Raw genomic sequence first — 26,940 nt, 5'->3', positions numbered from 1 at the left:
AATATATTCAATAATTACAAACAAATAATATATTTCATAAAAGTGAAAATAATACCCGCCCTTTCAAGGGCGGGTCAAAATCTAGTGTTAATTAAATGGCAAACCATTTCTTCAAAAAAAAAAATCAAGACTAGTTGTCTATAAAACAACTAGTAGCCAAAGTACACGGAGACGACGTCATTGACATCTATGTCTGTTAGGTATTCCGCAATGCGCTCAAACCCCAATGTCATATCTACTACTATATGATGTCTATTTTTTGTGTTCGAGGAACTCATTATTTAATACTCCTAGGAGACTAGACTAGTGATGTCTATAGACCATATACGTATGTTATTGTTATTTGAAGTATATTTTTAAAAATGGAAGACAATGAAATAGTATTGTCAACTTTTTTTTTGTAGCTTAGTATTGTCAACTTCTTAACAAAAGAGTCGGATATATATTTATTTAGGCTTGTGTTCAAAAAAGAAAATATTTATTTAGGCTACTGATTTATATTAGTTCAGTTGATATATCACTATCCTGGTTGAGAAAAAAACATGATATGATGCGTCTTAGAAAGAAAAGTAGATGCATTTGGACTAAAATGTAATTGATGTCAACATCTTTACTCTCTTCCCTCCTAGTTGATCCCATAAAAGTATGCAGATGGGAGGTGAACTTTATTGTTGTGGACGGCTTCACTAACAATTTGTGTTATTTTGTTTCTTGGGATTGGTTTACTTTATACAAATTAATGGGCTTGGAATTGAATTATTCAATTAATAAGCATGGGCTTTAAGTTTAAGAATATTACGAGCCCATTATTGTTTTATTTTCACATGGAACCATGTAACACGTTTGTTACCTATGAAATGATACCCCTCCTCACCAATAGATTTTGCAGTAGCACAAGAGAGTTTTTGGGATTATTCAGCATGTTACTGAGATTTGTAAGATTTGTCACATCACATGTACATATACATATACATATCTTCTTCTATTTCATCCAAGGCATTTGGCAAGTCCTTGTAACTTGTTGTGTGTTGAAATTGTCTCAGCACTGACGGGTCATTATCAAGCGAGATACTGTCACATTAGCATGAAATTTTGAATTTTTTTGAAGTTTACTTTTACAACGATCATAAAAAAGCGCACTGTCGTTTTGTCTTGAAATTATCAATGAGACAAATTTCGGATTCGTCAGAACAATTAAAATAATACAAAGAAAAATATAAATGGAGCCCAGAGTAGGTATGGGCCCATATTGCAAACATAAGCCCATTAAGAATGCACGTATATCCCGGAAGAGAAGAGAGAGAGTGTGAAAGGCATCAGAAAGTTAAAGACAAAAAAAATGGGATGCTGCTTGAGCGCCGGGAAAGTCACAGCTCCACCTGTCGCCGCCGACGCCGCAAAGACTCCTCCACCCATTGAAGAAGAAACCGTGAAAGAAGTCGTGGTCCAGTCGGTCTCTGTCTCCGTCCCGGTCCCGGTCCCTGAACCTGACCCCATTCCCGTCGCTGACATCATTCCCACCGCACCGGAACCTCGCAACCCTCCTCCTCCTTCACTTCCAACTCCGGAGATCTCTCAGCACAAGTCTGACACATGTAGCGTCTCTCACAGTTTCTCCACCGCCACGACTGCTACCGCTGCTTCCATCCTCGAAGACGACGCTGTCAGCAAACCCCACCGACATCCTCCTCCTTCCACCTCTCGCCGCAACATGTCCGAGAGAATCTCCAGATCTCCGGGAGGACGCCACTCGCCTCAGGGGAAGCTCCGTCCCAGGATGGTCCGAGAGAGACAACAACATCAACCCCTTCCACAAAACCCTACCCACAGCCGGCGAAAGGCGGATTCGGGTCCTCTCCCGAGAACCGGGTTGCAAGAAGGTCCGAGGCGTCGCTCTCGTTCTCCGGCGACTCGTGCCCCGAGTTCCTCGAGGAGAAGCCCCATGAAGAAGCGAGAACCGGCGCCGGAGAAGGACGGAGCAGAGGAGGCGAAGGTGACTGTGAATGCGAAGAAGGAAGAGGAGAAAGTAGCTGTTGAGGTGACGAAGAAGGAAGAAGATGAGAAAGTAGCTGTGAAGGACCCTGAAGTGTCTATGGAATGTTTCATCTTCCTCTGATAATTGTTTCCTCTTTTTGTGATTTGTAAATTGCAGAAATGTAACGACCTAACCAAATCTTTGAGGATCTTCGTTTTGTCTTTGTTTATTGACTTTTTTAAAAAAAGTAGAAAGCAAAGACTACGCACAACGCTTCACAAAATTCCATACCTTTATTCATGGAAATTGCTGCTATTTTGCTCTGATTTAAGCAGACAGATGACACTGTTCTGTTATACTAAAACACTCGACTACATAAACTCTTGTCTTTTCCAGTCCATATTTAAAGAAAAAAAAGATCTAATGAGAGTGTGAATAACGGTAAAAATTGAAAATTCAAGAAGATTTTTTTTTTTCAGAATGATCTTGAGTAGGAAGGAGGACATGGCTGAGCAATGAAGGTTGGAACCTCTTCACCAGGCATCAAAACTGATATTTCTCTCTCACACACACCAATCTACAATACAATATTACAAACACATTAGGTTAATTATCTTATGACATCATCCCGTAAAAGACAACCAGTGTGTAGACAAATAAGTAGTGAAAAGTCTCTTATACTATAACCATAACTATAATTTTTCATTCTACTCGGTGAATATTCAAACCTCGTTGCATGAAACAAGGGGTTTTGTATCCCCGTAAAAATATTTATATACATTTAATCTAATCATGTTTTGGGACTTTGCAACATTTCAAAGATACGACAAAAATAAGCTTCCACCAGCATAAACTCGATCTACATTTTCGACAAATCAAGCAAAGTCTGACTATAGACGTCATCAAAGTGGATATGAATCGTCAGGGGTAAAAGAAAACAAAAGGTTTTAAGTTCATCTAAACCTCATGAGGATGCAAACATCATATAAACCAAGCCTTTAGTGTTTCTTGACTAAAAGTTAAAAATCAACACAAGCAAAAAAAACGTAGACAAAAGTGTAAAAGAAAATAAGAGAGAAGAGAGGTGTAGTAAAACCAACCTTGGGGGAAGCAAAAGCAAAAGGAGGAACCTTCTGGTGGAAAGATGGTGGTGATGTAGTCTGTCGAATGAACATGAACCTCTCAAACAGAGCTAGTAAAAGGAAGATGGAGATTAACACTGCGGTTGCCACCAAACAAAACGGCACCGCATTGACCGAGCTCTGAAAACGTCCTTCTCCTTCATCCTCCGCTGCTAAAGGAGCCGTAGTTCCCCACCGTAGATGGTCGTCGCTGCCACTCATTTGTAGCTGGAAATAGACTGGTGAACAGAGAGGAATAAGAAGTAGTAGAAGAAGAAGAAGAAGAAGAAGAAGAAGATAGTCTAATCGCCAAATAAGCTTTTAGTTGACTAGTCAACATTACATATGGATTTTTAAGCTCTTTAATAGGCCTTATATATGGGCTTAATTATGGGCCTGCCTTGTTAGGTTTTGAACTTTTGTATCCACGAAGCTATTCGTGTTCGTTGACTATCTTTTCATCTATATATTTTTCTGCTTCCTTTGTAATGTTACATCATCTTCAAGGTATTGGGCGCGTGAAACTTACATTACATCTTGTTTGGTTTGGTTTGGTTGGGTGACGCTATGGACACGGAAGGCCTAACCTTTTGTCTTAATCGCATTGTTTTATGAGCTTCCGGATGTTGTCTTGTTTAGCAAACTAATTGATCAGAGCAAACGCTAACTGTTCTCGTCTGTAATACATTTTTTTTGGTTTCAGTTATATCTTTTTAATAGCATATACGCAAGTGCTTGTGATTCATCCAATACATTATATATTTCTGTAGAAAGGGATAACAAATACATGACTAGTAGACTTGTTACAGAGTCTTTCGCACCTAGCAAATGCTTATTCGTTGACAGGTTCAACTTCATGTCATGGTTGTGGCACTGGTGGAATTTGATCTTCTTCGTATCCAGAGTTTGGGGGAAAACTACTAGGGATCTTAAACGTGGTGTTACTATTTTGACTAACTATAAAAAAGAAAAAATAAGACGAGAGTCGAATCTAAGAACAAAAAGAAGTTTGTGCTAAATGTCTTGATCCTTTACCACTAAACCACCACCATTTTTTTCTAAATGAGCATCATGTTTTTTTCCACTAGACCTAAGGTAAGTTTCGTATATCTTACTTTTTTTTTTGGTCAAAATGTTAAAATATATCTTACTTTTTGCCATTAGTTTTTTACATAATGCTATGGTTTTAAGAATCGTTTAAATTTCTACATAATACTGTATTCCTAAATGTTTAAACCATATGTAAATAATCTACAAGTAAGAAGATTCGAGAATAACATAATGCATATATGGACGTGAGATAGTACGTTGACATTTAGTTACGAAGAAAAATGATTCTGTCTAAATAATAAATTAGATAGTTGGTCGGTTTTAAAAACCAAAGAAACGAGAAAAACAACAACTTGGTCGGTTTTGCGGGTCTCTTTTCATTAGTGGAGAAGAAGAAAAAAACATTATAAAAAAGTGAAAGATGAATTTGACCAATCACCTATCCGAAAGATTGGTTACTATAATCAAAGATTATGTATACATAATAAATATAGATCATATCCCTAACTAAGTACTAGGTTGTCATCAAAACGGTAATTCTTGTGGGATGTTATCCTTAGCCGCGGCTAGCCGACCATTACAAGATACAATATCATCATCAATTATTCCATTCAGTTAGTATTAACCTCCCAAAACTTGATATTTGTTTTTAACAGTCTAATCTTATCTCCTGATCTCGTGACTTGTCGCATTTAGAAAACATGAGCGAATGTCTTCACCGTCCAAAAGAACAGAGAGTGCCACGTAGCTGTACGGACGCGAATGTTTGTATCTCCGCGTTGTGTTTTTATCTTGTCAACTTTCCAAATGGAGGGGGAATGAATGAATTAGAGTGAAAGGAAAGAAATGATTATAGTAACCCCCCCCCCCCCCCCAGAAAGATAGTATTTGAAATAATAATAGTCAACCGAAAGCTAAAGATATTTCTATAACTAAATACTAAAAGCAGGTGCCCACATCTAATGTGCTCTCATATATAAAGTCCATGGAGAGTCATCTTTCACTTACACATAGAAGAATAAAACAAACAACAAACAAATACAAAGTGTAAGGCACAAGTGAAACGGAGATGGACTTTGACGAGGAGCTCAATCTTTGCATCACCAAAGGTAAAAGTATTGATCCTTCTTTAGGAGAAGCTTCTTCGACGACGTCCCCAAGGTCTATCAAGAAAATGAAAAATCCTGATCATAGATCTAAACCATATCTCCCATTTTCATCATTTTCTTCTTCTAACTCATTGCCGACTTTCCCTTTTTCTCTCAATCCAACGTTTCAAAATCAACAACAACTCGGATACGTTCCCATTAATCAACAAAACAACCCTACAATACAAGGACACAATCAAATGATCTCGTTTGGTCCTCAACTTCCTCAGCAACAGCAGCAGTACATGTTCAGGTATTGGAGTGACACATTAAACCTGAGCCCTCGAGGAAGAATGATGATGATGAACCAAGAAAGTGTTATCCCGTACAGCTCAACAAGGCTGTACAGAGGAGTGAGACAACGTCAGTGGGGAAAATGGGTCGCAGAGATACGTAAGCCACGGAGCAGAGCACGTCTCTGGCTTGGTACCTTTGATACAGCTGAAGAAGCTGCAATGGCTTATGACCGTCAAGCTTTTAAATTGAGGGGTCATAATGCAACACTTAATTTTCCCGAGCGTTTTGTGGATAAGGAAGTCGAGCCCAATGATGAAACTGATGCGTCAAGCTCGCTGCACCAGAAAAAATCCGAAACGCCACAGCTAAACGAGCCAAGCGAGGGTAGCTTGGAGAGCAAGGAAGTAGCGGTGAGTGATGGTGGAGTAGAGGAAGGGATGGCTGAGGCGTGGTTCAATGCGGTTGCAGCTGGATGGGGTCCTGAAAGTCCTCTTTGGGATGATTTGGACAATTCTCAGTTTTCACAAAGCTCAACTTCTTCTTGTCCCATGAGGCCTTTCATTTGAAAAAGGTCTCACGTTTTAGATTTTAGATTAGGGTTCTGATCATTAGCATTTGGATGGAGACAGTTTTTTGTGATCTCCCACTCCATACATAGTATGTGTGTGTTCATCGTTTATATGTGTGTGTGCCGCTGATTTTGCTACATATATAGATGTCCTATTAGTTCATCGAGTTTGTTTCTTGGCATTGTATCTGCATTTCAATAAGTTAGGACCCTGCCATATTATACAGAGGTCATCCTGACCCCTGCCTGTTATTCAAGATCTTTGTAAATCAGTCACTAGTTGTTGATCATTAGTTTTTATTTCATGAGTTATATATTTTGAAATAAAGTTTAAAGCACTTCAAAGCATAGATATCGCATAATGTGACATAAATGATTGCACCAAACTTTATAAACTACTCACCACCATTATCCATTGATAATTCATCTTCATATCCATTATCACTAAGATGGCCTGTTAAATAAGACTCACAGCCAGGAGCGGACCCACTTACAAGGGTGTGGGGTCAATTGACACCACAAAAAAAGATAAAATTTAGCTTTGTATAAGAAATTGTCAAAGAATAAGTAGCAGAGTTGGTAAAATATGCCTACTGAACCCATAGAAAGCCAGGGTTCGATTCCCATCCATGACACATTCTTGTTTTTGATCCCACTAATATTAAATCCTGGGACCGCTCCTGCTCACAGCTGTGTGTTCCGCCATCTGGGTTCAAATCCTGCCCATTGGGGAATTAACATTTCGGCATCGCCAGGGACAGAAGACCGATACGTGGCAATACGTGACTAATCTGGATCAGTTCTGTGGGGCCAAGATACCTCTGTATAATAAAAAAAAAAAAAGACTCATCCATGCTTTTGGACTGGCAGTTTTGGGTTGTAAGGATGTTTACTTGTCTACAACCGAGTATATATAACAAAATTATAAAGCTATTCAAACTTTTCAATTCATTCAAAAACGAGCATTTTGTAATGACACTAGATGCAGAGACTGAAAAAAGGAGCCACAATTATTGCTAACCGTTAATGGGTTCATTTTACAAGTGATTAAAGCCCATTACAGTGTGAGGATTAAGCCGACTAGTGGCCTATTAAGTAATTCGTAGGCCCCTTTCGAGAAGCTCCCAAAATGTGATGACCTGACAGAATCTTTGACTTGACATCATCATCTGACGCTCTGGCTAATCCAGAAAACCTAACCTAAAGAGTAGATGGAATGATGCACAAGCAATGAAATGAAACGACAACCCCATAATACATTTCTTACCACGTGTCATAGTCTGCATGAATCCACACATTGAGAACGAACATATTTTAAGTAACTAAATAGACAATAGCTTCGTTGTGAACTTCCGAGAATCTGTGGTTCTTGAGTTAAGGGTGTATGTAATTCAAAGTTTGTTGCACAGCTTTTCACCAACATTTTAACAAACAAAAAACCTCGATTATTTTTCATAATCATTTTGTTGGTTGCTTTAATTTATCCGCGTTTTGAAATCCTTTTTAATAATGTTGACGTGGATGACTCTGTTCGGAGAGGCCCTTTCACAAGCAACCTCTACTATTGAACTTGGGAGTTGCCTTAAGTAAAAAGTTAAATTGTAATTCGCCTTCTCATCATCAATTTTGATAGCACAAGGCACATGCCATTGACACGTTATCTGAAAAAGATTTGTGCGTATTTGATGAGAGTATCCAACTACTTTACCGTCCTCACTCTCTTTACCCATTGAAACTATACGCTTGGATTTCAAAATTCAACGCAACACATTCTCATACCTTTTTTATTTTTTAAAGCAAACATACATGGAAAGTCAACTGACCTATATATACCACCCGAAGTCAACAATGTGCTTTACTCTGACTCTCACAACCATCAGGCATTGTGGTTAACATAATTACTCTCACAACCAAATAGTTGCCTCATGCACAAGTTCTTTTTTAATCTCTTACCAGAAGTACTTATAATCTCTTCGAAAGTATATGCATGAATATAATTATTGTACTGACAGAATCCAAGTTATATATATATATTGTAATGCATATAGACAATAACACTATCACGTCGATTGCTTCTCGAATATATTGTTAAAAAACGTTAAGCTAATAGTATATGCTGTCCACGCCAAGCTAATATTTGCTTTTGTATATAATAGTGGCTCAAAAGGACACGTGGCATATAAGCCCTTGCCAAATGCGATTGACATTTGGCTCTTCCAAGTTAATTAAGTTCTTCGCATTCACATCCCTATATAAACAAATGAAACGGAGAAGGTAAGAGTGCACCCACGTATAGCTGTAAACTGGGCGAGTCCACGTCCATTAGCCTGTATCCATTTGTCCATTTATTGTTTGTGGACAAAGAGTGACCATGTCCATTAGAACCATGTCCATTAAGAACCATATCCACTAAAACCCATATTTTTATGGGCTGCCATATAGAGTCCATAATAGACCATATAAGAAAACTTTAGATTTTAATTTATAAGCCTATAATTATATATACAAGTTCATAAAATTAAAATTAATCCATAAATACAACAATTTTGGTTTTGGCAAAAAAACTTGATTTTGCGGTTTTAACGGAAAAATTCGATTTTAAGATTTTGGCGGGAAAACCTGATTTTTTGGTTATGGCGGGAAACTCCGATTTTGCGGTTTTGGTAGGAAAACTCGATTTTGCAGTTTTGACGGGAAAATCGATTTTGCGGTTTTGGCCGGAAAACCCGATTTTATGGTTTTGGCGGGAAAACCTGATTTTACGGTTTTGGCGGGAAAACCCGATTTTACGGTTTTGGCGGGAAAACCCGATTTTTCGGTTTTGGCGGGAAACCCCGATTTTATGGTTTTGGCGGGATAACCCGATTTTACGGTTTTGGCGGGAAAACTCGATTTTCCGGTTTTGGCGGGAAAACCCGATTTCTCAGTTTTGGCAAGAAAACTTGATTTTACGGTTTTGGCGATTTTACGGTTTTAGCGGAAAACTCGATTTTCCGATTTTGGCGTGAAAACTAGATTTCCCGGTTTTGGCGGAAAAATCCGATTTCTCTGTTTTGGCGGGAAAACTCGATTTCTCAGTTTCGGTGGGAAAACCCGATTTTACGGTTTTAGCGGAAAACTCAATTTCTCGATTTTGGCAGGAAAACTCGATTTTTCCGGTTTTGGCGGAAAAATTCGATTTCTCGGTTTTGGCGGGAAAATCCAATTTCTCAATTTTCGCGGAAAACCCCGATTTTACAGTTTGTGCGATTTTACGATTTTGACAGAGAAAATTCATTTTTCCGATTTTGGCGAAAAAACCCGATTTCTCGGTTTTGGTAGAAAAACTCAATTTTTTTTTAAACCCTAAATTTTTTTTGTCCACTGGACAACCCATGTCCATGAAACCCAAAACCCGTAAAGACCATTTTTTAAATGGTCATCCATATTTTGTCCATTAATAACCCATGGAAAAAATGGGTGTGTCCATATTAAGTCCATTTAAATATGGACGTGGACGACCAATGGACGACCCGCCCATTTGACACCTATACACCCACGGATTGACATTTATAAAACATAAAAACTCCTTTAGGCTCTTTGACCCTTTTATAAGAGAACGAAACTATTATTCTCTAACGTCCATCGGTGTATACATCCTTTTCTGAGTTACCAACTAGACATGGGAAGATTACCTTGCTGTGACAAGAATGGTGTGAAGAAAGGTCCATGGACTCCTGAGGAGGATCAGAAACTCATCGACTATATACGAGTTCATGGTCCCGGCAACTGGCGCATTCTCCCTAAAAATGCTGGTAAGTATATATCCACATCTTTTGATAGATTATGGTCTCTGTAAATTGAATTACACACTTATAAATCGTATTGTACAAACTAAAGGACTCCAGAGGTGTGGAAAAAGCTGTCGTCTTCGATGGACTAATTATCTAAGACCGGACATCAAGAGAGGAAGATTCTCCTTCGAGGAAGAAGAAACTATCATTCAGCTACACAGTGTTATGGGAAACAAGTAAGTCTCATACACATCATATTCGATCCATTAGCTCCAATTTTTTGTACGTTTAATTTTATGAAAAAGAGCGAGAGATATATACGCATGCGGACCGTATATTTCAACATTTAGGCCATCAACTCCACTAAACTATTATTATTCATACGTATTGACCTGTATATACTTTAATAGTATTGATGAGTTATATATTATTTATTGACCACTAATTGAATTGAATGATGGATTATAGGTGGTCCGCAATAGCAGCTCGTCTACCAGGAAGGACTGACAACGAAATTAAAAACCATTGGAACACTCACATCCGCAAGCGGCTTGTAAGGAGTGGCATCGACCCTGTAACTCACTCCCCGCGTCTTGATCTTCTTGATTTGTCCTCACTTCTAGCCGCGATTTTAAACCAACCAAACTTTTCATCAGTAGCATCACATGCATCGTCTCTGCTTAATCCTGATGTATTGAGGTTGGCTTCTCTTCTCTTGCCCCCTCAACAACCACTTCCAAACCCTAATACACTTTACGCATCGAACCTCGACCAAAATCTTCAAACTCCAAACACATCAGTATCGTCTCAAGACACTCAACCACAAGCCGAGTGTACAACTCCAACAAAGGACGAAACTTCATATTTTGAGCCTGTGAACGCAAGACTCGAGGTCGGTCCTTCAGATGTATTACCACCTCTGTCAGAGAGTTTGGACTTAGACTCTCTCATGTCAACGCCAAATTATTCTCCACAGCAAAATAACATTGAAGCAGAAGCCAACTACTCCAGCAGTTTATTCGACTTTGGGTTTCCGGATAATCTTACCTTTGATGGCTTTATGGGGCTACTTTAATTATCAACATATGCATATCTCCCACCTATGATTCATGTTTTGTTGCATTCTTTTTATGGTTTAATGTATAAACTTATTGTTTTCCGTCAAAGATAGATATATTTTTCTATACACTTTTTCAGGAATGTGTAACGAATAGGGCGAGTTATCTTGAATTTTCTCCATATACGCAGATGACTACAATAAATAGCTAAACATATAAATATAAGCATCAGTCAAACTATCGTAAAAGTTGGTTGAAGTCGTATATCTTCGCTCGAGAACGAATTAAACCGGAATACAATTCATGTTGTTTTTAATTAACACGGCTCTCTGTAGTCCGTACTGACCGTACGTACTACGCAGCATAACATTGTCATTTTCCCAAGTAATGTTGATGGGATTAAGGTAAAGTTGGTAACGGTGGGTAAGAATTTGTTAATTAGGTACGTTGGGAAAAAAAACAGAGGGATGTAACGTTAACTAGGCCCAATATAAGGTCCATTTTGAAGCTCTTTAATTCGTTAATAGCCCAATCTAAGGCCTATTTGTGGGAACAATTAGCTATGTAAGTCAACTGCATAGGGTCATTCTAAAGTTAATGGACTTTTTTTTTTTCAAAAAGCCAATTGATATCAAATATGAGTGGATTACTTTAGATATCGCATATAAAAAAATGATATTTCTCTTTTTCTGTTTGAAGCAATAGATGAGTGTGGAGCAGCTGAGACTAGCTTAAGTCTTACAAAATGGAATTTGAATAAGAGGGATTTAGGTATTTGGTATAGGCAATAAGTAAACAAAGAATGTGTGAAAATGCTTAAAGAGAAGAAGATTAGGTATTGAAAATTTTAAAAGAAGAAGGAGATAACGAAAAATAAAATCACTAAAATACACATTTTCTCGCCTTTTTGGTTTCACTTTTTCTGACGGCCCGTTTCCCAAGGCGAGCTCCGGGTTCTCTTCCTGCCCGTTTGAAAAAACGTTACAAAATGTGTATATACTTTTGATTTGTCAAATGCTCAAAAAAGCGAATCAATGATATCTATACTATTAAAGTACAAGCACATTTGGATTTTTACTCTGTTTACCCCTATTAAAGAGGCTTTCTTTTGTATTCATTAATGACATTTTGGACATTCTGCATTGGTTTTTTTTTTAATTGTTTTTGGTTCGTCATTAATCACCGGTTTCCTAATTCAATTTTGGTATGTGATTATTTCGTGTTTAATACTGCATCATTTTAATATTTTTTCAACCGGACATATTTGAAACTGCATTGTTTTTTTTAAACTATTTAATGGTTTGGTTTTAAACCGCTTTTTCCTAAATATAATCCCAACTATCTAACAAAAATTATTTATAAAAAATAAAAATTGTTTATTGGTTCAACCAGTGGTTCAACCGGTAACTGGATTTCGATTTTAGTAGTTTTTATTGGATTTTTAAATTTTGTTTTTTTTTCAAACCTGAACTGAATTTATCTTTGATCAACCAGTAATCCGTTCAACCGCAGGTCTCAGTCGAATTTCAAAACACCGATCAAAACTATAAAACTGTTATATTGATTTATATTTAAAATATCTAATTCAAAATTAAAAACCTAAAAATACATGTATAATATAGTTTTACCGAACATAAATCTGGATATAAAATACATATATGAGACGGATTATATAAATACATATACAAGACAGATTATATAAATGTGATTATATAAAATTTTCACCAAACATAAACCCGCGCTTTGAAAGCGCGGGTCAAAATCTAGTCTATCTTATTAAAGCTGAAGTACAATTTCGGTGTGTTTGGATACCTGGATAAGAGTTTTTAAAAAATTTGGTGTGTTTGGAAACATGGATTGTAGTCTTTTAAAAAAAAAATTTTGTTTGGAAACAAAGATAGTAGTATTAAACAGAAATATTAATGGGCTTAAGTTATTAAGTCCATTATAAAAGAATGTTGTCAATATATATAAGAAAAATACAATACAAAGCCCAATTTGAAATACCAACTCAAATTATGGTTTTTATATTTCATATTAAGTTTTTAAAATATAATATATGTAATTATTTATATTATGATACGTATTAAATACTATTAATTATATGATTACTTATATGATGGTACATATAAAATACGATTAATTATATGATGAAATTATACGATATATAATAATGACTAAGGATGGGTTTTCAGACATCCATACGGGTTTGGTTCTGATCGGTTTGCGTTTCGGGTTTTCGGGGTCAAAGATTTCAGTCCTATTAGGATGTTTCTAAATTTTTGTTTGAGTTTGTTTCGGATCTTTGTGGGTTTGGTTTGAGTTTGGATAACCTATTTAAATTATTTTTAAAGTTTTCAATCACTATATATTTTAAATTTCTCAAAATCTATAAATAAAGTAATATATTACCTATAAATTTAAATAACATATGTCAGAATATCTAAACTTAACATATCAATTGGTTTGATTTAAAATTTTGGATACGAAATCAATAATTATTTTAAGTATTTTTGGTGATTTGAGTATACTTTAACTATTTCAGATATTTGTTTTTGACTATCTATATATATTTTCAAGTATTTTAAACCAATTTAAAAGTATCATTCTTGATGTTTTATATACGTTAAATATAAAAATAATTAATATATAAGTATATAAATCTATTTTTAGATAAATTCAGGTACACAAATACTTCGGTTCGGATCTAATTCGGTTCTCTAACTAACAAAATTTTGAATAATTCGAATATTTAATCAATTTATGTTCAGGTTTGGTACTATATTTACGGATTGGTATCAGTTCTGTTCCTCGGATTCATTTTGCCAAACCCTAATAATTACATGAAAAACAAATATCATCATATTTTTAAAATATACATCCGCGGAGGTGTAGAGCTCAAAGTCTATAATCATTTATTTTAACAACAAGTCAAATAAATATGTTGATTAAAGAGCGAATAAAACAAAACTAAAGAAATACATAGTTTATCAGAGACACTCTATGTGTCGAATTTATTATAAAGAAAATTTTATTAAAATAAATAAATTCAATAATTACAAACAAATAATATATTTTATAAAAGTGAAAAATAATACCCGCGCTTTCGAAGCGCGGATCAAAATCTAGTAGTATATGATTGTTGGAGTTTTTGTTTGTGTGTTTGGTGATTGTCCTTTACAAATTGGCCCTTTTCTTCCTGTGACTATACTACATTCGCATCTCATCTCACATCGTTTTAGAGCTCAATCTCTTTCTCCACCATTCATTTTTTTCATTCTCTTTCTCATAAGTTTATTTTTCATTTTAACAAAAATATTACGAGCATTTACAAAAAAAAGTGAGAATGTTAAATTATTCAGATAAAAAGGACATTTTACAAAATTAAAAGCTCAACTATTATACCTAAGCCTACAAATATATACAAATGCGAAACACGTGATTATCTACAAATACAATAAAGAGGAACTATACAGTAATTGTATCCCTGATCTTTTTTTTTTTGTTCACTATTGTATCCCTGATCTAATTACTTTAGTTAAGGATCTTAGTAACTACATTAGTTTAGTCCAAACCAAAAGACAGAAGCCTTATAATTTCCGGAACTAAACACAGACACAGTTTACAAAGAGTTTACGAGACTCTAAAACAAACCAGAAACTGCCAAAGTCAGGAATCTCTTGTTTTATTTCAATCACATCTCTCACTCTCTCTCTCCACAATAATCCTATAGAAAGAACCAAAAGAGAGAGAGAAGATAGTGAATAATGGAAGGCTGCTTTTCTTCGTGAATCTAAAAGACAGAGTCACAGAGAGATTTTGAGAGCGTCATCATAATTCATAAAAGGATCCGTTTCTCAATCTCTCCCTCTCTCTCTAGCCTTTTAACAATGAAGAGAAGTTCCATTTCACTCCTCAGCAGCATCCTCTGTTCTCTCATCTTACCCATCGTCTCAGCCAATCTACTCCTCGAACCGGTCACACCGAACACCGTACCGGCCTTCCCGGCCGAAACCCAAGCTCAAACCTGCCGCCTCGACCTCTCCGACGAGCTCTTCGGCGGAGTCAATGAAGCCTGCGGGAGAAACCTCGACCGTAGCCGATGCTGCCCTGTTCTCGCCGCTTGGCTCTTCGCAGCCCACGCTCGCTCTGCTCTCCAGCTACCGGCTCCCGCTCCGACGCCGGCGTCCTCCGATCCCGACGAACCAATGAGACCGGACGACTCTCAGAAGTGCGTCAATACGTTGCAGAGCGCGCTTTTGACCAAGAACGTCAAGATCCCGCAGCCTAACACCACATGCGACGCGATACTCTGCTTCTGCGGCATTCGTCTTCATCAGATAAGCTCTCTCTCTTGCCCCGCCGCTTTCAATGTCTCCTCCGGTTTCCGCAACGCGACTCCGACCGCCGCCGTGAAGAATCTCGAGAAGGAATGTCGGAACTCTTCTTACTCTGGATGTACCAGATGCCTCGGTGCTCTTCAAAAGGTTCGGTTTTTTAATACTATAAAGTTTAAAGTTTCATCCTTTATGTTCCTCTGTTTTAAGGAGTAGCTGCATTTAATGAAAATTTATCCTTAAAAGCGTAATAAATGTTACATTCTCATATTCGTGACTAGAAGTAGAATTGAAAAGAATGTTCATTAACTGTCGCTCTCTTTCCATGATAAAATCTGAAACTCAGAAAAAACATGTTTTATTAGTGTTAATTAGGTTTTTATTAAGTGTTTTAGGGTTCATATTGTTCTTTCTTTAGGTGAAAGATACATAACACAAGCACATTGTATTTTCTTTTGGGTATCCGTTTAGGTTGCAAACCAATCAGTGACATACTTTTTCAGAAACTTTCCTGTTTCGTATAACCCAAAGCACTGCCTCCTTCTGAAACACACTGACCATTCACACGCAACCTTTTCTTGTTTTTATTTTTATTCTTTCACTATTTTCTGTTAAAGGTCTTGTTTTTTTTTTTTTGATATGGGATACAGCTCAAAGTAAAAGGAGGAAGCAAGAAGACAACAACGGAGAGAGCAAGTAAGATGATGAGCAAAGATTGTCAGCTCATGGGCCTCACATGGCTACTTGCTCGTAACAAAACGGCATACATTCCCACCGTTTCAGCTGTGTTAAGAGCCATTATGTATAGTCCACACCCTCCTCACCTCAACAAGTGTAGTCCTGACCAAGAGAACATGCCATTAGCCGTTGACTCTCTTCAGTTCGAGAGGAGCCTCGCTGCTTCGTCATATTTTTCTGTGTTTCCGGTTTTACCCCTAATCCTCTGCATTTTTCTCTTTCTGTAGTTTTTAATTTGTTTATTTTTTGTCGGAGGGAAAGAGAGTCACGTGAAGCTACAAGACAGACTGTGTGCATGTAAATGCTTTGCCCCTTTTTGGTTCTATATCTCTAACCCTCACCTTTTTAGATTAAACTGTGTTTGTCTAATTAAACGCATTGTCCTAGGTCTTGGAATTTAAAATCATCTTGAGGCTACAAAGTTGTCATATTGGACTATATAAGATCCATATCATGTGCACTTATTAGTAATTAACAAGAAATAAATAAAGCATGAAGTGGTCGAATCCCAAGGACTATTGATAAAGCATGTTGGTCGCCTCTACAAATGCGAATGTATTCTCCCAAAGTCAAATCCAAAAGGCTCTCCCCCTTTCCTCCAGTAATAATGACTTTTGAATATGCATTTGTTCATCTCAAAACCATAAGATATTAAATTTTTGTACAGGGAACCAAAAGATTACTGATGAAAAAAAAATGCTTTAAACTTACTCTCATGCGCACATGCTGTTCAGAAGCTTGCATCTACTGTGAGAGTTCAAAAGAACGCATTGATTGGGTTTGTTTAACAGCAAGCCGCAAGATAGAAAGAAATCTATACTATAACGAGAGAGTTGGGGCTCTCCCAGCGCGCTACGTCAGCATCCTGTGGGTCTCACTTTCTTAAAAAAAATGTTAAACGAGTGGGCTTTGTATTATAGATTGTGTTGGTTCTTCTTATTAAACTGGCCCAAATCTTACAGCAGGTGCTGCAGAATTAGGTTTTGTATTATCACGGCAATTCTCCTTTTTAGTGGGTCTACAAAAGTATTAAAGTCAAATAAGTTTATTCGATTAAAATTTTATCTTTCGTGCCAAAAAAAAAATCCAATCGACAGTTCGACATCTCCATCTACTCTTTGATCTTTCGTCTTCCCCAATCCCCAATTTGAAAAATGGAACATCTGTGCTCTTATTTATCAGAGCTTTAAATTAGGTCATGTACCCTTCCTTTCTTGCCTTTTCAGTGCTTCTTCTCCGTTTCTCCTCCTCTTCCAATCTACAAACTTTTTTTTTTGTTAAAATTTGGAATCTACAAACGTTGTTACAACAAAGCATCGATTCTCAGGTTAACCAGATATGCTCACTTAGGATGCTCCAAGATGTCGTCAACGTTTATAAGAAGGGGCTTGACACGGATCCAAGCAACGTATTGTTACAATCATGTTTGGCAGACGATCAAGTTTTTGGGTCGAGTCCTCACACTCAGATCCATTTGGGATGCTTTCCAATGGCTTGAGATGTCGAAGAACCTAACGACAGGTTCTTCTCAAAGGTTTTTTTTTTTTAAGCAGCCAGAGTTCGTAAATATTTGGTAGGAGATCCATAGACACCGTCAAAATCTCGAACTTTAGTTGAACTACTAGATGGTGATGCAACCTTTTGGAATTTTGTTGAACGTTAATTTCATGACTCAGGCAGGCGAAGCAGCGGTGGATCAGGAGAAATAAGACAACCGTCCGCTAGAGATTTGCTTAGACAAGCTCAGCTCAAACATAAAATATTCGAAGATGAGTTTGTGATCAAATCATTTTACGAGTCAGAGAAAGCTCATCATGGACATGTATGTCTGGTAAAATTTTATAGACTCTTCTATTTCCCATAAAAAATCGTTAGTGACTTGAAATGGCAAAGATCTTATTGATGTTCTCTCTGAATTGTTTGTGCATTCATGTTACTAACATTTCTTTTAGAACCATTGAGATTAAAGACTTTTGTCTCTTCTCTAACATGAAACAAAGCTGTGATTTTGTAGAATATGATCGAGCATAGAGAGACGCAAGGCTTGCAAACAATGTCTTGAAGGAGAAAGAAAAGCATAGATAAACTGAGGGTTATCATATCGATCTGTCACACAACTTCTGCAAACCATTGATAGCACAAAGTCAAATGTATTTCTTTTAATTCATATCATTGGTGTTTTATACAGCCAACGGATGGTGCAAACTGCAATGTTGGAGTTTGAGGTAATGTATTTAGAACACAATATTATTCATCCTTCCATCTTCTTTGATAGTTAACCCTTATTGACTTCATACGTCACCCTATGAAATTGTAAATACGAGCTAGGTACCGTGTCCAGATGATTGTCTCCATAGCATCTGACTCTGCGGAGTTTGTAGCTTTCGACTCTGATATAAGTAAGCTGACTAATTCAGAGCGGCAGAGATTTTCTCAACAAATGGTAATTTTGAACAACTTGCTCTCATTCTTTATTATTCGTAAACATCAAATTAAAGTTCCTAAAATGTTATTCGTCTCCAGAACGCATGTCTCTGAGATCCCCCAGAGTTGGGCCTTGCCATAATGCATCGAGGACATTGTTGGTCGCACCTGCTCCCTCCAGTTAAAGCTCTCTCGGCTCAAATTCTTATCTAAACATCAGAGAATTGTATCTCGCATTTACGATACTCACCAGTGTCGACCACAACCAATTTTGAGAACCAAGTAAGCACATTGACTAATTTAAGCCTTGTCCAGAAACTACAAATGTTTATTTATCATAGTTTGACATTGTTAATGGGCTAGGGTGGTGTTGACAACCCCGGTGATGATATGCTTGGTGGTGGAGCTGATAACAGATGCCATCCAGCTGAGAACAGAAGTGACTTGGACATTAGAGGCAACACTGCTGGGAATGTTGCTGGGCAAACATCTGCTCCAAATGGATGAAATGAGGCACCTGTAGACTGTAGCTGAACAGAAAACCTGAGAGGAGACGGCAGCAGCTCTGGAGGAAAGGCGCTCGACAAAGAAGAAGAAAAATGATGAAATTATCAAGTTGGAAGAGTGATTGACTATGAATTACGCTCACTCCTTGCATTCCAGGTTTTTGAAAATTTTCTCACATTTCATAAGATAAGACTTTTATTTTCCTAAAACGGTGTAAATGCTTTTTGGTTATTCTGACTCCCTTATTTTACTCGGTCTTCTTTGCAGGGTTGAGAATAATAAGTACTTTACTTTGAACAACAAAAGTTTGCATTCATATATATATATATGGTTCTAAGTTCTAACATTCATAATTTTAAAAAAAATCTCGCTCCTGTGCTTTTTCTACTTCCGCTGCATGTAACGTAGTAACTAACCCGTATCGTTGTCACGTTTTTCTTTAAACAGAGCTCATTCAAAGCACCAAGAATAATAAGTACCTGAGTTTGAACAACAACCTGCGTTCATGTTCTACATCAATCTACCACTTCACTGATGTGAATTTTACAAAACTTTAAACATATTTTTGAGATTGGACATGGAAAAGATTAGATAGCTGTCAGATTAGAGTGAGCATATTAGCTTAGATTCATAGGGTTGCACAGCAAGGAATAAATGGTTAGCGGGATATGGTGAATGTGAGAGAGTTAACATCACTAAGCCGTACCGTTGTTAAGTTTGGTATTCCCTGAAAATTATTATAACAGAGTATCCACAGAAAGCTGAGGAGCTGCTCGCCCTACCAAGGAAGAACACCTTACATACACGATACACCACTCCCTATCAATAGTTACATTGAAAAATTTTACGTTCTTCACGATTTTAGAAAAATTCTGTGAATTACTTTTGCTTCAAGGTACATATACAACCTCAATATACACATGCACCATGACTTCTGTTACCCTACTCTCCCTACACAACAAATACAAAATACCAACGAAAAAAGTAAGACAATTCTATCACCTCTTCTTAACCTTATTACAATACAAATCTTAGAGGGTCAATAATAACACCAAAAAACCTTCAGAGACACACCATCACCTCTATAGATTTAGATAGAGAAACTTACGCCAACGACCCCGCGCTTGCGCGGGGCTACGCCACTAGTATTTTAGAATGTCAAAGCTTTAACTAACCTTTTTGGATTAAAAATATATTTGTTTTTTTTGAAACTTTGATAAGCCAGGGTAAAAAATATTCCTTCTACTTAAATTGTTTATATCCAAAATATTTTCAAATCAGTCTTAAGTTTCAATCCGATTTAGGTTCAATGTTTTTGTTATTTCCTGTCTAATTATAGAACATCATAACCGAACGGAAGTTATGTTTCTAGACTCTACTTGATGATATATATATAACCATGGTAACGTTTTGATAAATTGCATGTCATGTGTTCTATTGTCTCGGCTAAATAGCTTTTTTTTTTCTCACAGTTCCTCTACGCGATAAAATAGTGTATGATCCAACAAAAGAGATCAAGAGACTGAGAAATGGCGAATGGGTGCGAGATTTGCTGTGAAATAATGATCGCCATACTCCTTCCTCCACTCGGGGTTTGTTTAAGGCATGGATGTTGCACTGTATGTCTTCCTCTCACTCTCTCTTGATTTCGCTTCATTCTAGTTTTAGAGCTTGTATAAATATCAAAAAATGAAATTTGTAGACGGAGTTCATGATATGTCTGATCCTAACGATTCTGGGATACATACCGGGCATCATCTACGCACTCTATGCAATCGTTTACGTTGATCGTGATCAGTTCTTCGACGAGTACCGTCGTCCACTCTTCTACGCTCAGTCACCTTAATTTAATTTACGCATTCTCTATTGTCTGTTTTTTTTACAATGTTTTGGTTTTTGTTAATTTTATCTATTCCATCAATTACATTTTCATCATTCTTTCAATAATTTCAAGATTTAACACTTGTTTTTGTTACATGCTCACTTTCTTTCTGTATACTTTGTTTATTTGAGATCATAATCAAAAATAAAACAAAAATAGTAAGCAAAACTGTAGAATCGGTCAAGGTCCGCTGGTATGTGATGAGAGTTTCATGCGAGCTCCACAAATAGTAGACCAAAAATAGGAATGTGAACAAAAAAGCAATCTCTAATCACTTTTATATATTTTCCTGATTTCTTTTGCAGTAAAATGATCTAGTGACGTAATAGGAATGTGATGGTTTCAAACAAAATACATAAAAAGAAGCTACAAGTGACAAATGACGATACACTTTTATTTTTATTTTAGACAATAAAGAACTACAATGAAACGGATATATCAACGACAGAATTAAAATCAATCACTCTGAATATGTAGATTACGATCACTACAAACGGAACTTATAAAAGGAGAGCGAGGAGGAAAGAAGAAGCAGCACCAATATGAAAGGAGCTTGGCAACATCATAGTCGAAGCTGCGGATGTTGAGTTGCGAGGCGCTCCGTTTCTTATCCGCTTTCTCATGACCACTGCAAGATTCCTCGAGCCATGCTCGTTAGCAGAACACAAAAGAAGAGTCTCGGAGACGAAGAAGAGGAATATGATGGAAAGAAGGAGTATGCGTCTGGCTTTGATCTCGCTCATCTTTGGCTATTTTCTTTTGCTTAGTTCTGATGAATGTGTTGATTATGTGAATTATATTATGTGATTATATAGATAATGCAGAGTAGTTGTTATTAAAGTAAATCAATGATGATGGAAAAAGTCTTATTCGGAGGGATAAATATAAAATTAACATACGCGCTACAGCTAGTTGCCTGAGTGGGGGAAACGAGTCAATGTTGCAATATTTTATTTTTATCAGTGTTGCATTATTGACCAACGTAGCACAAAGCCATCACAGGCACAAAATGTGACAATGTTCATTAAATTACATAACCAAAAAAACATATCTGTATCTCGAAGAACAGAGAAAGAACAGTTTGATTAACTAATGCGATCAAAACTAATTTCAGTTTCATTCAAACGGTAACAAACTTTTAGCCGAAAGAAACCGAAACAAATTGCAAATCTGTACAAATTAAACAAATCAATCGAGATAATAATTGTTTGGAAATTTTCAGTTGAATTGTACTTCCAAGTATGTAAAATTTTCATCCGATCAACACGTACAAATTTGTTCAACTAATCTTTTGACTATTAGTTTTGTTTGTAGAAACCAAATACATACGATACAGAGACTATTACAAATTAAGCCGAAACAAAACTTGGTGTTATAGATCAGAAACCAAATCAAATCAAACAAAAGAAAGAACTGAATGGCAACTGAAGACCTATGTAGAAGGGTGATTTGAAATTAAGTTAATTTGAATTTCTTGGAGGTAGAAAAGAAGATTAAAGACAACTGGACATGTTTCTTTTGTGTCTAAATTTGACTCCTCCACCTCATGTTTATTTCTTCCACTTCTGATCTTTTGTCATTGCAAATACTAGGTACTTTTCATAAATCCAATCTGATGTGCCAGTAAAATCCCACTAAATAACGCATATGGTTTTTGTGAGAGTAAAAAACAAAGCTTACAAAGATTGTGTTGACATCACATACTCCATTCGTTATTTCATGATTAATCTTCTTCTCAATATTTTAAAATTCTTTCCTTCTTAACCATTTTTTTATTGTTTAAATCATGCATTCGTAATTTGCTCATTTCAACACCAAAAAGCAATATTAATTCGGCAACCATATAATACTACAGAATCGGTCGACACAAAAAAAACTATAGAATCAGTCCAAGAGTCAATAGTCAATAGTACGTGTAGAGGCGACACTTGTTGAAAAAGACAAATTCGTGCGAGAAACTCTAAACAAGTACGCCCAAAATAGTAACACCTTTGAAAACGTTATTTTCTCACATGTGACCAAAACCTGCGAATGCACATGACATGAACCAATGGTTCTGAGTCACTAATAGCTACTAGCTAGAGTCATCTCGGTCGTCGTTTGGTCTTAACAAATTCGAAGCCGCAACTGCAGTGACCAGGCACAGGCAGGCTCTCATGAGGTGCTTATAGAATCATGCAATGGATAACCGAGAAGACTGGTGACGATACGCTTTTGTTTTTATTATTGACAAGAAAGAATACGTAATGGAACACACGAGTTAAAAACAGAGTTTGAGACCATTTGATATATATTTACATAACCAATTAAACAGACAAAATTAAAGAAAAAACATAAAATGCAATCACTATGTATCTTTAAATCACAATCATATACAAACAGAAACTATAAAAGGAGAGCGAGGACGAAAGAGGAAACAGCACCCATATGGAAGGAGCTTGGGAACGTCAGAGTTGAAGCTGAGGATGTTGAGTTTCGATTGCTAGGCCCTCTGTATTTTACCCCTTTTCTCATAACCACTGCAAGATTCCTTGAGCCATGCTCGTTAGCTGAACACAAAAGAATAGTTTCCGAGAAGAAGAAGAGGAACATGAGAGAGAGGAGGAGTACGCGTCTGACTTTGATCTCACCCATATCTGGCTTTCTGTCTTTAGCTTAATATCTGATGAAAGTGATTTATAAAAGATAAGAAATGGGAATGCCAATATTTATAATGATGAAAAGACTTCTCATGGGTGGGTTTAGTTATTAAGTTAAATTACGCGCTACAGGATAGTGGCCGTGTGGGCAGCCTTAGCCAGCCAGCCAATGTCGAAAATATTGACCTTCATAGATACAAAAAAGGTCGGAAGTCAAACACAAAACCCATTCCACGCACGAGACATGTTTTGTTTAAACAAACGTTACATGCAATTAAGTCTTTTATGTTTGAGCATCCACTTGGAAAAAAGCAGACCAAGACAAGACAGAGTCTTGTAACGTAGAAGAAGAAGCCCAACTTTATTCAAGTGTTTTGTTTACCGTTTCGTTTTGTATGACTCGGCATTATCGATAAGAGCCCAATACTACACATTCCATTTTAGGGTTCTTTCTTTTCCTCTCCCTTCATCTCTAGCTACTTATTCAAATACATGTACAAGGCTTAGAGTTGTGAGGCATGACTTTCTGAGCACATCATGGCCTCCCAAAGTGATAACACCGTGAACATCTGATCCTTGTATTTTGATAACTGGAGGAAATGTAACAATTTTAAGAGAATGCCTTTCTTGGTTAATTGCACAAGTATTTCCTTTACTGATCAAAAACATGACCAACTTCCAAGACAAAGATAAGTCTGTGCTACAACACATTTTATTATGAGATGATTAATGTCAAAAGGATAAACTGAGATCATATGTTCGGTAAACCATATTACAACAGGTTCGTGATGGCATTTCCAATCACGCTATATAAAACTACAAAGAAGGCTGTTTCTCCTGCAACATTGTTGAGTGTTGTTCCAAGTATTCTTTGCTGTTCATCTCTGTTAACCTGTGAAAAGCATCAGAGATCATTAGTCAAACTCTTTAAGACTACATAACAGAGTAAAAATGCAACAGTTGCTAGATCGTACCTGCTAATGGTCCTGTCTTTAGCAAAACCAAGCTCGTTGTCCACGCATAGGTCGATATCATCACTCTTCCTTGATCTTGAAGAGGTTCTTGGTGCTATTTGCTGCGCATCAGCTATTGTCACTATACTCTCCAGCAGTTCTAGAGGGCTACCCTCTGCTGTGCATAGGAGCCTGGCTTTGGTTTCATACATCACCTGTAAGCAATTTTCGTCAGAAAAAGATTCCTGGAAATTCAATGTAGAAAGGAGAGAGGAAGTGAGATATACATCAACCAGCGTTACAAAACGGTAAGCTGCAGTCCTGTTGTGGAGCCCGAACATGGGTACACCTTCCAGAGCCAATGTATGAAATTTCTCTGCAGTGAAATTTTCATCTCAAGAGTAAGGAGTATGAAAGAGGTTCCACTGACAAAAGTAAGATGTTTATGGTGTACACTTACTGAATAATCCAAGATAATCTGCTGCGCCTAAGGGTCTATCACACAGCTCTTCGAAAAGAAAGTAGGCACATCCATTGGCAGCCAGTGGAACCTGGGATTCAACAAAAAAAAAGATCAACAGATATGAGCTAAGCTATTTATTGGAATGGTATCTGGAGGTGCATCTGTGAGTGAGAAGCAAAAAAAAAAAAAACCTGCAACTTCCTTCCCATTACTACTTCAACCACTTGAGGACCGGCCGGTTCATCGCCAACCAATTGCTGGAACTTCTGTTTAAGAAGGCCAGAAATACTCCTCCCAATGAAGTAGAATCCCTCTTCAGCCTGCAACCAAGAGTATGGAGCTCTATAAGAGTGTGACTACATTGCTACGGAACCTAGACAGAGTTACTGAGAGTAGAAGAAATAACGCACAGAGGTCAGCTTCCGATAGTCTACCGATGAACCAATTTCACGAACCACACATCTTTCCTACAAGAATTGCTTCTAGGTTCAGTCACACAGCATAATGGTATCCAAGGAAACGAGTTCAGGGCATTGATAGTAAACAGGAGTTTGCATACCTTTAGTGCCGCAATAAACGGAAGGAATAGGTCCCTCTGTAAACCCCTTTCATAGAGATTATCTGGCGCACGGTTGGATGTAGCAACAAGAACCTACACTTACCTCCAGTTACCGACATAATAAACTTCTAAATAACTGTCTCTGTAGGTCCAATAGGTTTGAAGAGGTAAGAAACAGCAAAGTTGTAGAGACTACTTACAATGCCATTGTTAAACAAGTGTCTAAAGAGACGGTTTAGTATCAGAGCATCAGCTACATCATTGACCTTTAACAAAAAAAGGATCAATAAAGAAAGGTGAGTAACCCTGAACAAGTTTTTTTCACACACATTGAAGAAGATGAGGGTCATATACCATGAACTCATCTAAGCATAGTAATATAGCCTCATCAGCGATTTCCAAGCCAACGACTTCAAGTGGATCTTCAAGACCCTTGTGCATCTACAGAACGATATTCAAAATGACAAAGAGCTGGAATTGCAATAAAAAAAAAAAAAAGCAATCATGGAAGTGGAATCTTACCTGGAGGCGGCTATGAACACTTAGCATAAAATTGTGAAAATGAATCCTTTGTGCTCTCCAACTACTTGGCCTATCCAAACAAAGGATCAGACGAATCCATCAAAACACCAAAAGAAACAGTGATCATCTCCTAACTTACAACTGATGAAAAAACAGATCCATGAGCATAGTCTTTCCAGTTCCAACACCTCCATAAAGGTATAACCCTTTAACAGGAGAGACAGAAGATTGAGGAGACACAAACTTGTTCCAGAACCAATTACTCCTGAGAGATATTACACATAAAACAAACAAACAAAACACCTATCAATAACATCTCAACGCAACTAACTCAATTAGAAAATAAAAAAATGAAACGAAACACAAACAAAACCTAGTGGATTTAGCGGACGCAGAATAACGATCAAGTCGACAATCATCAGCGGATTGAACAAGCTCGTCGTAGAGTCTCTGAAGCTCTCTTAAAGTACCAAGCTGCAACAACAACAAAAAAAACAAGATTTAGGATTTATATTCAACAGAGAATGAAAGATGAATATATATACCTGACATAAGTCTCCATCTAATAGCTCTCCAGCTACGATTCTGCGTTCATACTCCACCAGAGGCCCAGCAACCTTGGCGTCTCCATTGTGATGCGAAGAAGAAGAGTAGAAGGAAGAAGACGAGAGAAGGTGAGGAAAGGAAGAGGTGGGATTGATCGGGATCAAAGGGTTACGAATGGGAGAGAAAGCGTGAGGAGGTTGATGACGATGCCTTGGGAGTAGAGTTACGCGGCGGAGGGAGAAGAGAAGCGAGCGCATGATGACTATGGAGCATTAGAAACCTTGAGGATGGTGGCGGATTCAACTAAGAAGAGTCTCTCGCAGTCGCAGAGATGCACCTCCCTCAGTACGACTCTCACTGTTCAACTCTCCTGACCAGAGGGAGACAGATCCAACAACCCAAAATTGAAATCGTTCCACTAAACCGGCTTTAACTAAATA

The 26,940-nt window shown here is 37.2% G+C and overlaps 8 protein-coding genes and 1 pseudogene across 17 annotated transcripts; 5 read left to right on the top strand and 4 right to left on the bottom strand.

Moving 5' to 3' along the window:
• Window positions 1–1,314: 1,314 nt before the first annotated feature.
• On the top strand, window positions 1,315–2,202 carry LOC108829939 (uncharacterized). Its single transcript, XM_018603544.2, has one exon. It carries the CDS (start codon window positions 1,340–1,342, stop codon window positions 2,114–2,116), a length of 777 nt encoding a protein of 258 aa, XP_018459046.2. The 5' UTR covers window positions 1,315–1,339; the 3' UTR covers window positions 2,117–2,202.
• A 131-nt stretch (window positions 2,203–2,333) lies between these two features.
• LOC130508156 (uncharacterized) lies at window positions 2,334–3,608 on the bottom strand (annotated as a pseudogene).
• Window positions 3,609–5,147: 1,539 nt separating this feature from the next.
• On the top strand, window positions 5,148–6,262 carry LOC130498427 (ethylene-responsive transcription factor ERF054-like). The gene has a single exon (XM_056991783.1). The coding sequence runs from the start codon at window positions 5,216–5,218 to the stop codon at window positions 6,095–6,097; it is 882 nt and encodes a 293-aa protein (XP_056847763.1). The 5' UTR covers window positions 5,148–5,215; the 3' UTR covers window positions 6,098–6,262.
• Window positions 6,263–8,393: 2,131 nt separating this feature from the next.
• Window positions 8,394–11,008, top strand: LOC108840920 (transcription factor MYB41-like). Its single transcript, XM_018613720.2, has 3 exons — window positions 8,394–9,893; window positions 9,979–10,108; window positions 10,341–11,008. The coding sequence occupies exons 1-3, from the start codon at window positions 9,761–9,763 to the stop codon at window positions 10,945–10,947; spliced, it is 870 nt and encodes a 289-aa protein (XP_018469222.2). The 5' UTR covers window positions 8,394–9,760; the 3' UTR covers window positions 10,948–11,008.
• Window positions 11,009–14,556: 3,548 nt separating this feature from the next.
• Window positions 14,557–19,186, top strand: LOC108843478 (uncharacterized GPI-anchored protein At4g28100). 9 transcript variants are annotated; one of them, XM_057003431.1, is made up of 8 exons: window positions 14,557–15,417; window positions 15,918–17,539; window positions 17,682–17,827; window positions 18,020–18,097; window positions 18,194–18,230; window positions 18,334–18,448; window positions 18,529–18,711; window positions 18,793–19,186. In XM_057003431.1, the coding sequence occupies exons 1-2, from the start codon at window positions 14,821–14,823 to the stop codon at window positions 16,230–16,232; spliced, it is 912 nt and encodes a 303-aa protein (XP_056859411.1). In that variant the 5' UTR covers window positions 14,557–14,820; the 3' UTR covers window positions 16,233–17,539; window positions 17,682–17,827; window positions 18,020–18,097; window positions 18,194–18,230; window positions 18,334–18,448; window positions 18,529–18,711; window positions 18,793–19,186. The 9 variants fall into 9 exon arrangements, with proteins under 9 accessions (XP_056859411.1, XP_056859410.1, XP_056859409.1 ...); XM_057003430.1 differs by having other exon boundaries at window positions 17,682–17,836; XM_057003429.1 differs by having other exon boundaries at window positions 15,918–17,526; window positions 17,686–17,836; window positions 18,020–18,230.
• On the top strand, window positions 18,952–20,948 carry LOC130494284 (UPF0057 membrane protein At2g24040-like). Of its 2 annotated transcripts, XM_057003432.1 has the most exons (4): window positions 18,959–19,092; window positions 19,384–19,920; window positions 20,409–20,555; window positions 20,639–20,948. In XM_057003432.1, the coding sequence occupies exons 3-4, from the start codon at window positions 20,466–20,468 to the stop codon at window positions 20,780–20,782; spliced, it is 234 nt and encodes a 77-aa protein (XP_056859412.1). In that variant the 5' UTR covers window positions 18,959–19,092; window positions 19,384–19,920; window positions 20,409–20,465; the 3' UTR covers window positions 20,783–20,948. The 2 variants fall into 2 exon arrangements, with proteins under 2 accessions (XP_018472189.1, XP_056859412.1); XM_018616687.2 differs by lacking the exon at window positions 19,384–19,920 and having other exon boundaries at window positions 18,952–19,092.
• A 243-nt stretch (window positions 20,949–21,191) lies between these two features.
• Window positions 21,192–21,624, bottom strand: LOC108843477 (uncharacterized). The gene has a single exon (XM_018616684.2). It carries the CDS (start codon window positions 21,559–21,561, stop codon window positions 21,319–21,321), a length of 243 nt encoding a protein of 80 aa, XP_018472186.1. The 5' UTR covers window positions 21,562–21,624; the 3' UTR covers window positions 21,192–21,318.
• A 1,016-nt stretch (window positions 21,625–22,640) lies between these two features.
• LOC108841237 (uncharacterized) lies at window positions 22,641–23,477 on the bottom strand. The gene has a single exon (XM_018614015.2). The coding sequence runs from the start codon at window positions 23,450–23,452 to the stop codon at window positions 23,204–23,206; it is 249 nt and encodes an 82-aa protein (XP_018469517.1). The 5' UTR covers window positions 23,453–23,477; the 3' UTR covers window positions 22,641–23,203.
• Window positions 23,478–24,147: 670 nt separating this feature from the next.
• Window positions 24,148–26,906, bottom strand: LOC108824383 (uncharacterized). The gene is made up of 13 exons (XM_018597805.2): window positions 26,500–26,906; window positions 26,328–26,428; window positions 26,094–26,219; window positions 25,955–26,024; window positions 25,787–25,873; window positions 25,633–25,698; window positions 25,433–25,525; window positions 25,284–25,340; window positions 25,065–25,193; window positions 24,871–24,961; window positions 24,698–24,786; window positions 24,432–24,625; window positions 24,148–24,349 (listed from the first exon to the last, which is right to left on the bottom strand). The coding sequence occupies exons 1-13, from the start codon at window positions 26,755–26,757 to the stop codon at window positions 24,274–24,276; spliced, it is 1,437 nt and encodes a 478-aa protein (XP_018453307.2). The 5' UTR covers window positions 26,758–26,906; the 3' UTR covers window positions 24,148–24,273.
• Between the last annotated feature and the right edge of the window lie 34 nt (window positions 26,907–26,940).

This window comes from Raphanus sativus, chromosome 2, assembly GCF_000801105.2.
Source record: "Raphanus sativus cultivar WK10039 chromosome 2, ASM80110v3, whole genome shotgun sequence".
NCBI lineage: Eukaryota > Viridiplantae > Streptophyta > Magnoliopsida > Brassicales > Brassicaceae > Raphanus > Raphanus sativus.
This window is presented reverse-complemented; position numbering and strand designations above follow the sequence as displayed.

Excerpts from the sequence above, each read along its gene's own strand:
- LOC108841237 (XM_018614015.2), bottom strand. The coding sequence starts at position 23,452 with ATGGGTGAGATCAAAGTCAGACGCGTACTCCTCCTCTCTCTCATGTTC.
- LOC108829939 (XM_018603544.2), top strand. The coding sequence starts at position 1,340 with ATGGGATGCTGCTTGAGCGCCGGGAAAGTCACAGCTCCACCTGTCGCC.
- LOC130498427 (XM_056991783.1), top strand. The coding sequence starts at position 5,216 with ATGGACTTTGACGAGGAGCTCAATCTTTGCATCACCAAAGGTAAAAGT.
- LOC108843478 (XM_057003429.1), top strand. The coding sequence starts at position 14,821 with ATGAAGAGAAGTTCCATTTCACTCCTCAGCAGCATCCTCTGTTCTCTC. Across the intron at positions 15,418-15,917 it reads GCCTCGGTGCTCTTCAAAAG|CTCAAAGTAAAAGGAGGAAG; the intron begins GTTCGGTTTTTT and ends TATGGGATACAG.
- LOC108824383 (XM_018597805.2), bottom strand. The coding sequence starts at position 26,757 with ATGCGCTCGCTTCTCTTCTCCCTCCGCCGCGTAACTCTACTCCCAAGG. Across the intron at positions 25,194-25,283 it reads ACTATCGGAAGCTGACCTCT|GCTGAAGAGGGATTCTACTT; the intron begins GTGCGTTATTTC and ends TCTTGGTTGCAG. Across the intron at positions 24,350-24,431 it reads AAAGACAGGACCATTAGCAG|GTTAACAGAGATGAACAGCA; the intron begins GTACGATCTAGC and ends TGCTTTTCACAG.
- LOC130494284 (XM_018616687.2), top strand. The coding sequence starts at position 20,466 with ATGGCGAATGGGTGCGAGATTTGCTGTGAAATAATGATCGCCATACTC. Across the intron at positions 20,556-20,638 it reads TAAGGCATGGATGTTGCACT|ACGGAGTTCATGATATGTCT; the intron begins GTATGTCTTCCT and ends TGAAATTTGTAG.
- LOC108843477 (XM_018616684.2), bottom strand. The coding sequence starts at position 21,561 with ATGAGCGAGATCAAAGCCAGACGCATACTCCTTCTTTCCATCATATTC.
- LOC108840920 (XM_018613720.2), top strand. The coding sequence starts at position 9,761 with ATGGGAAGATTACCTTGCTGTGACAAGAATGGTGTGAAGAAAGGTCCA. Across the intron at positions 9,894-9,978 it reads CATTCTCCCTAAAAATGCTG|GACTCCAGAGGTGTGGAAAA; the intron begins GTAAGTATATAT and ends TACAAACTAAAG. Across the intron at positions 10,109-10,340 it reads CACAGTGTTATGGGAAACAA|GTGGTCCGCAATAGCAGCTC; the intron begins GTAAGTCTCATA and ends GATGGATTATAG.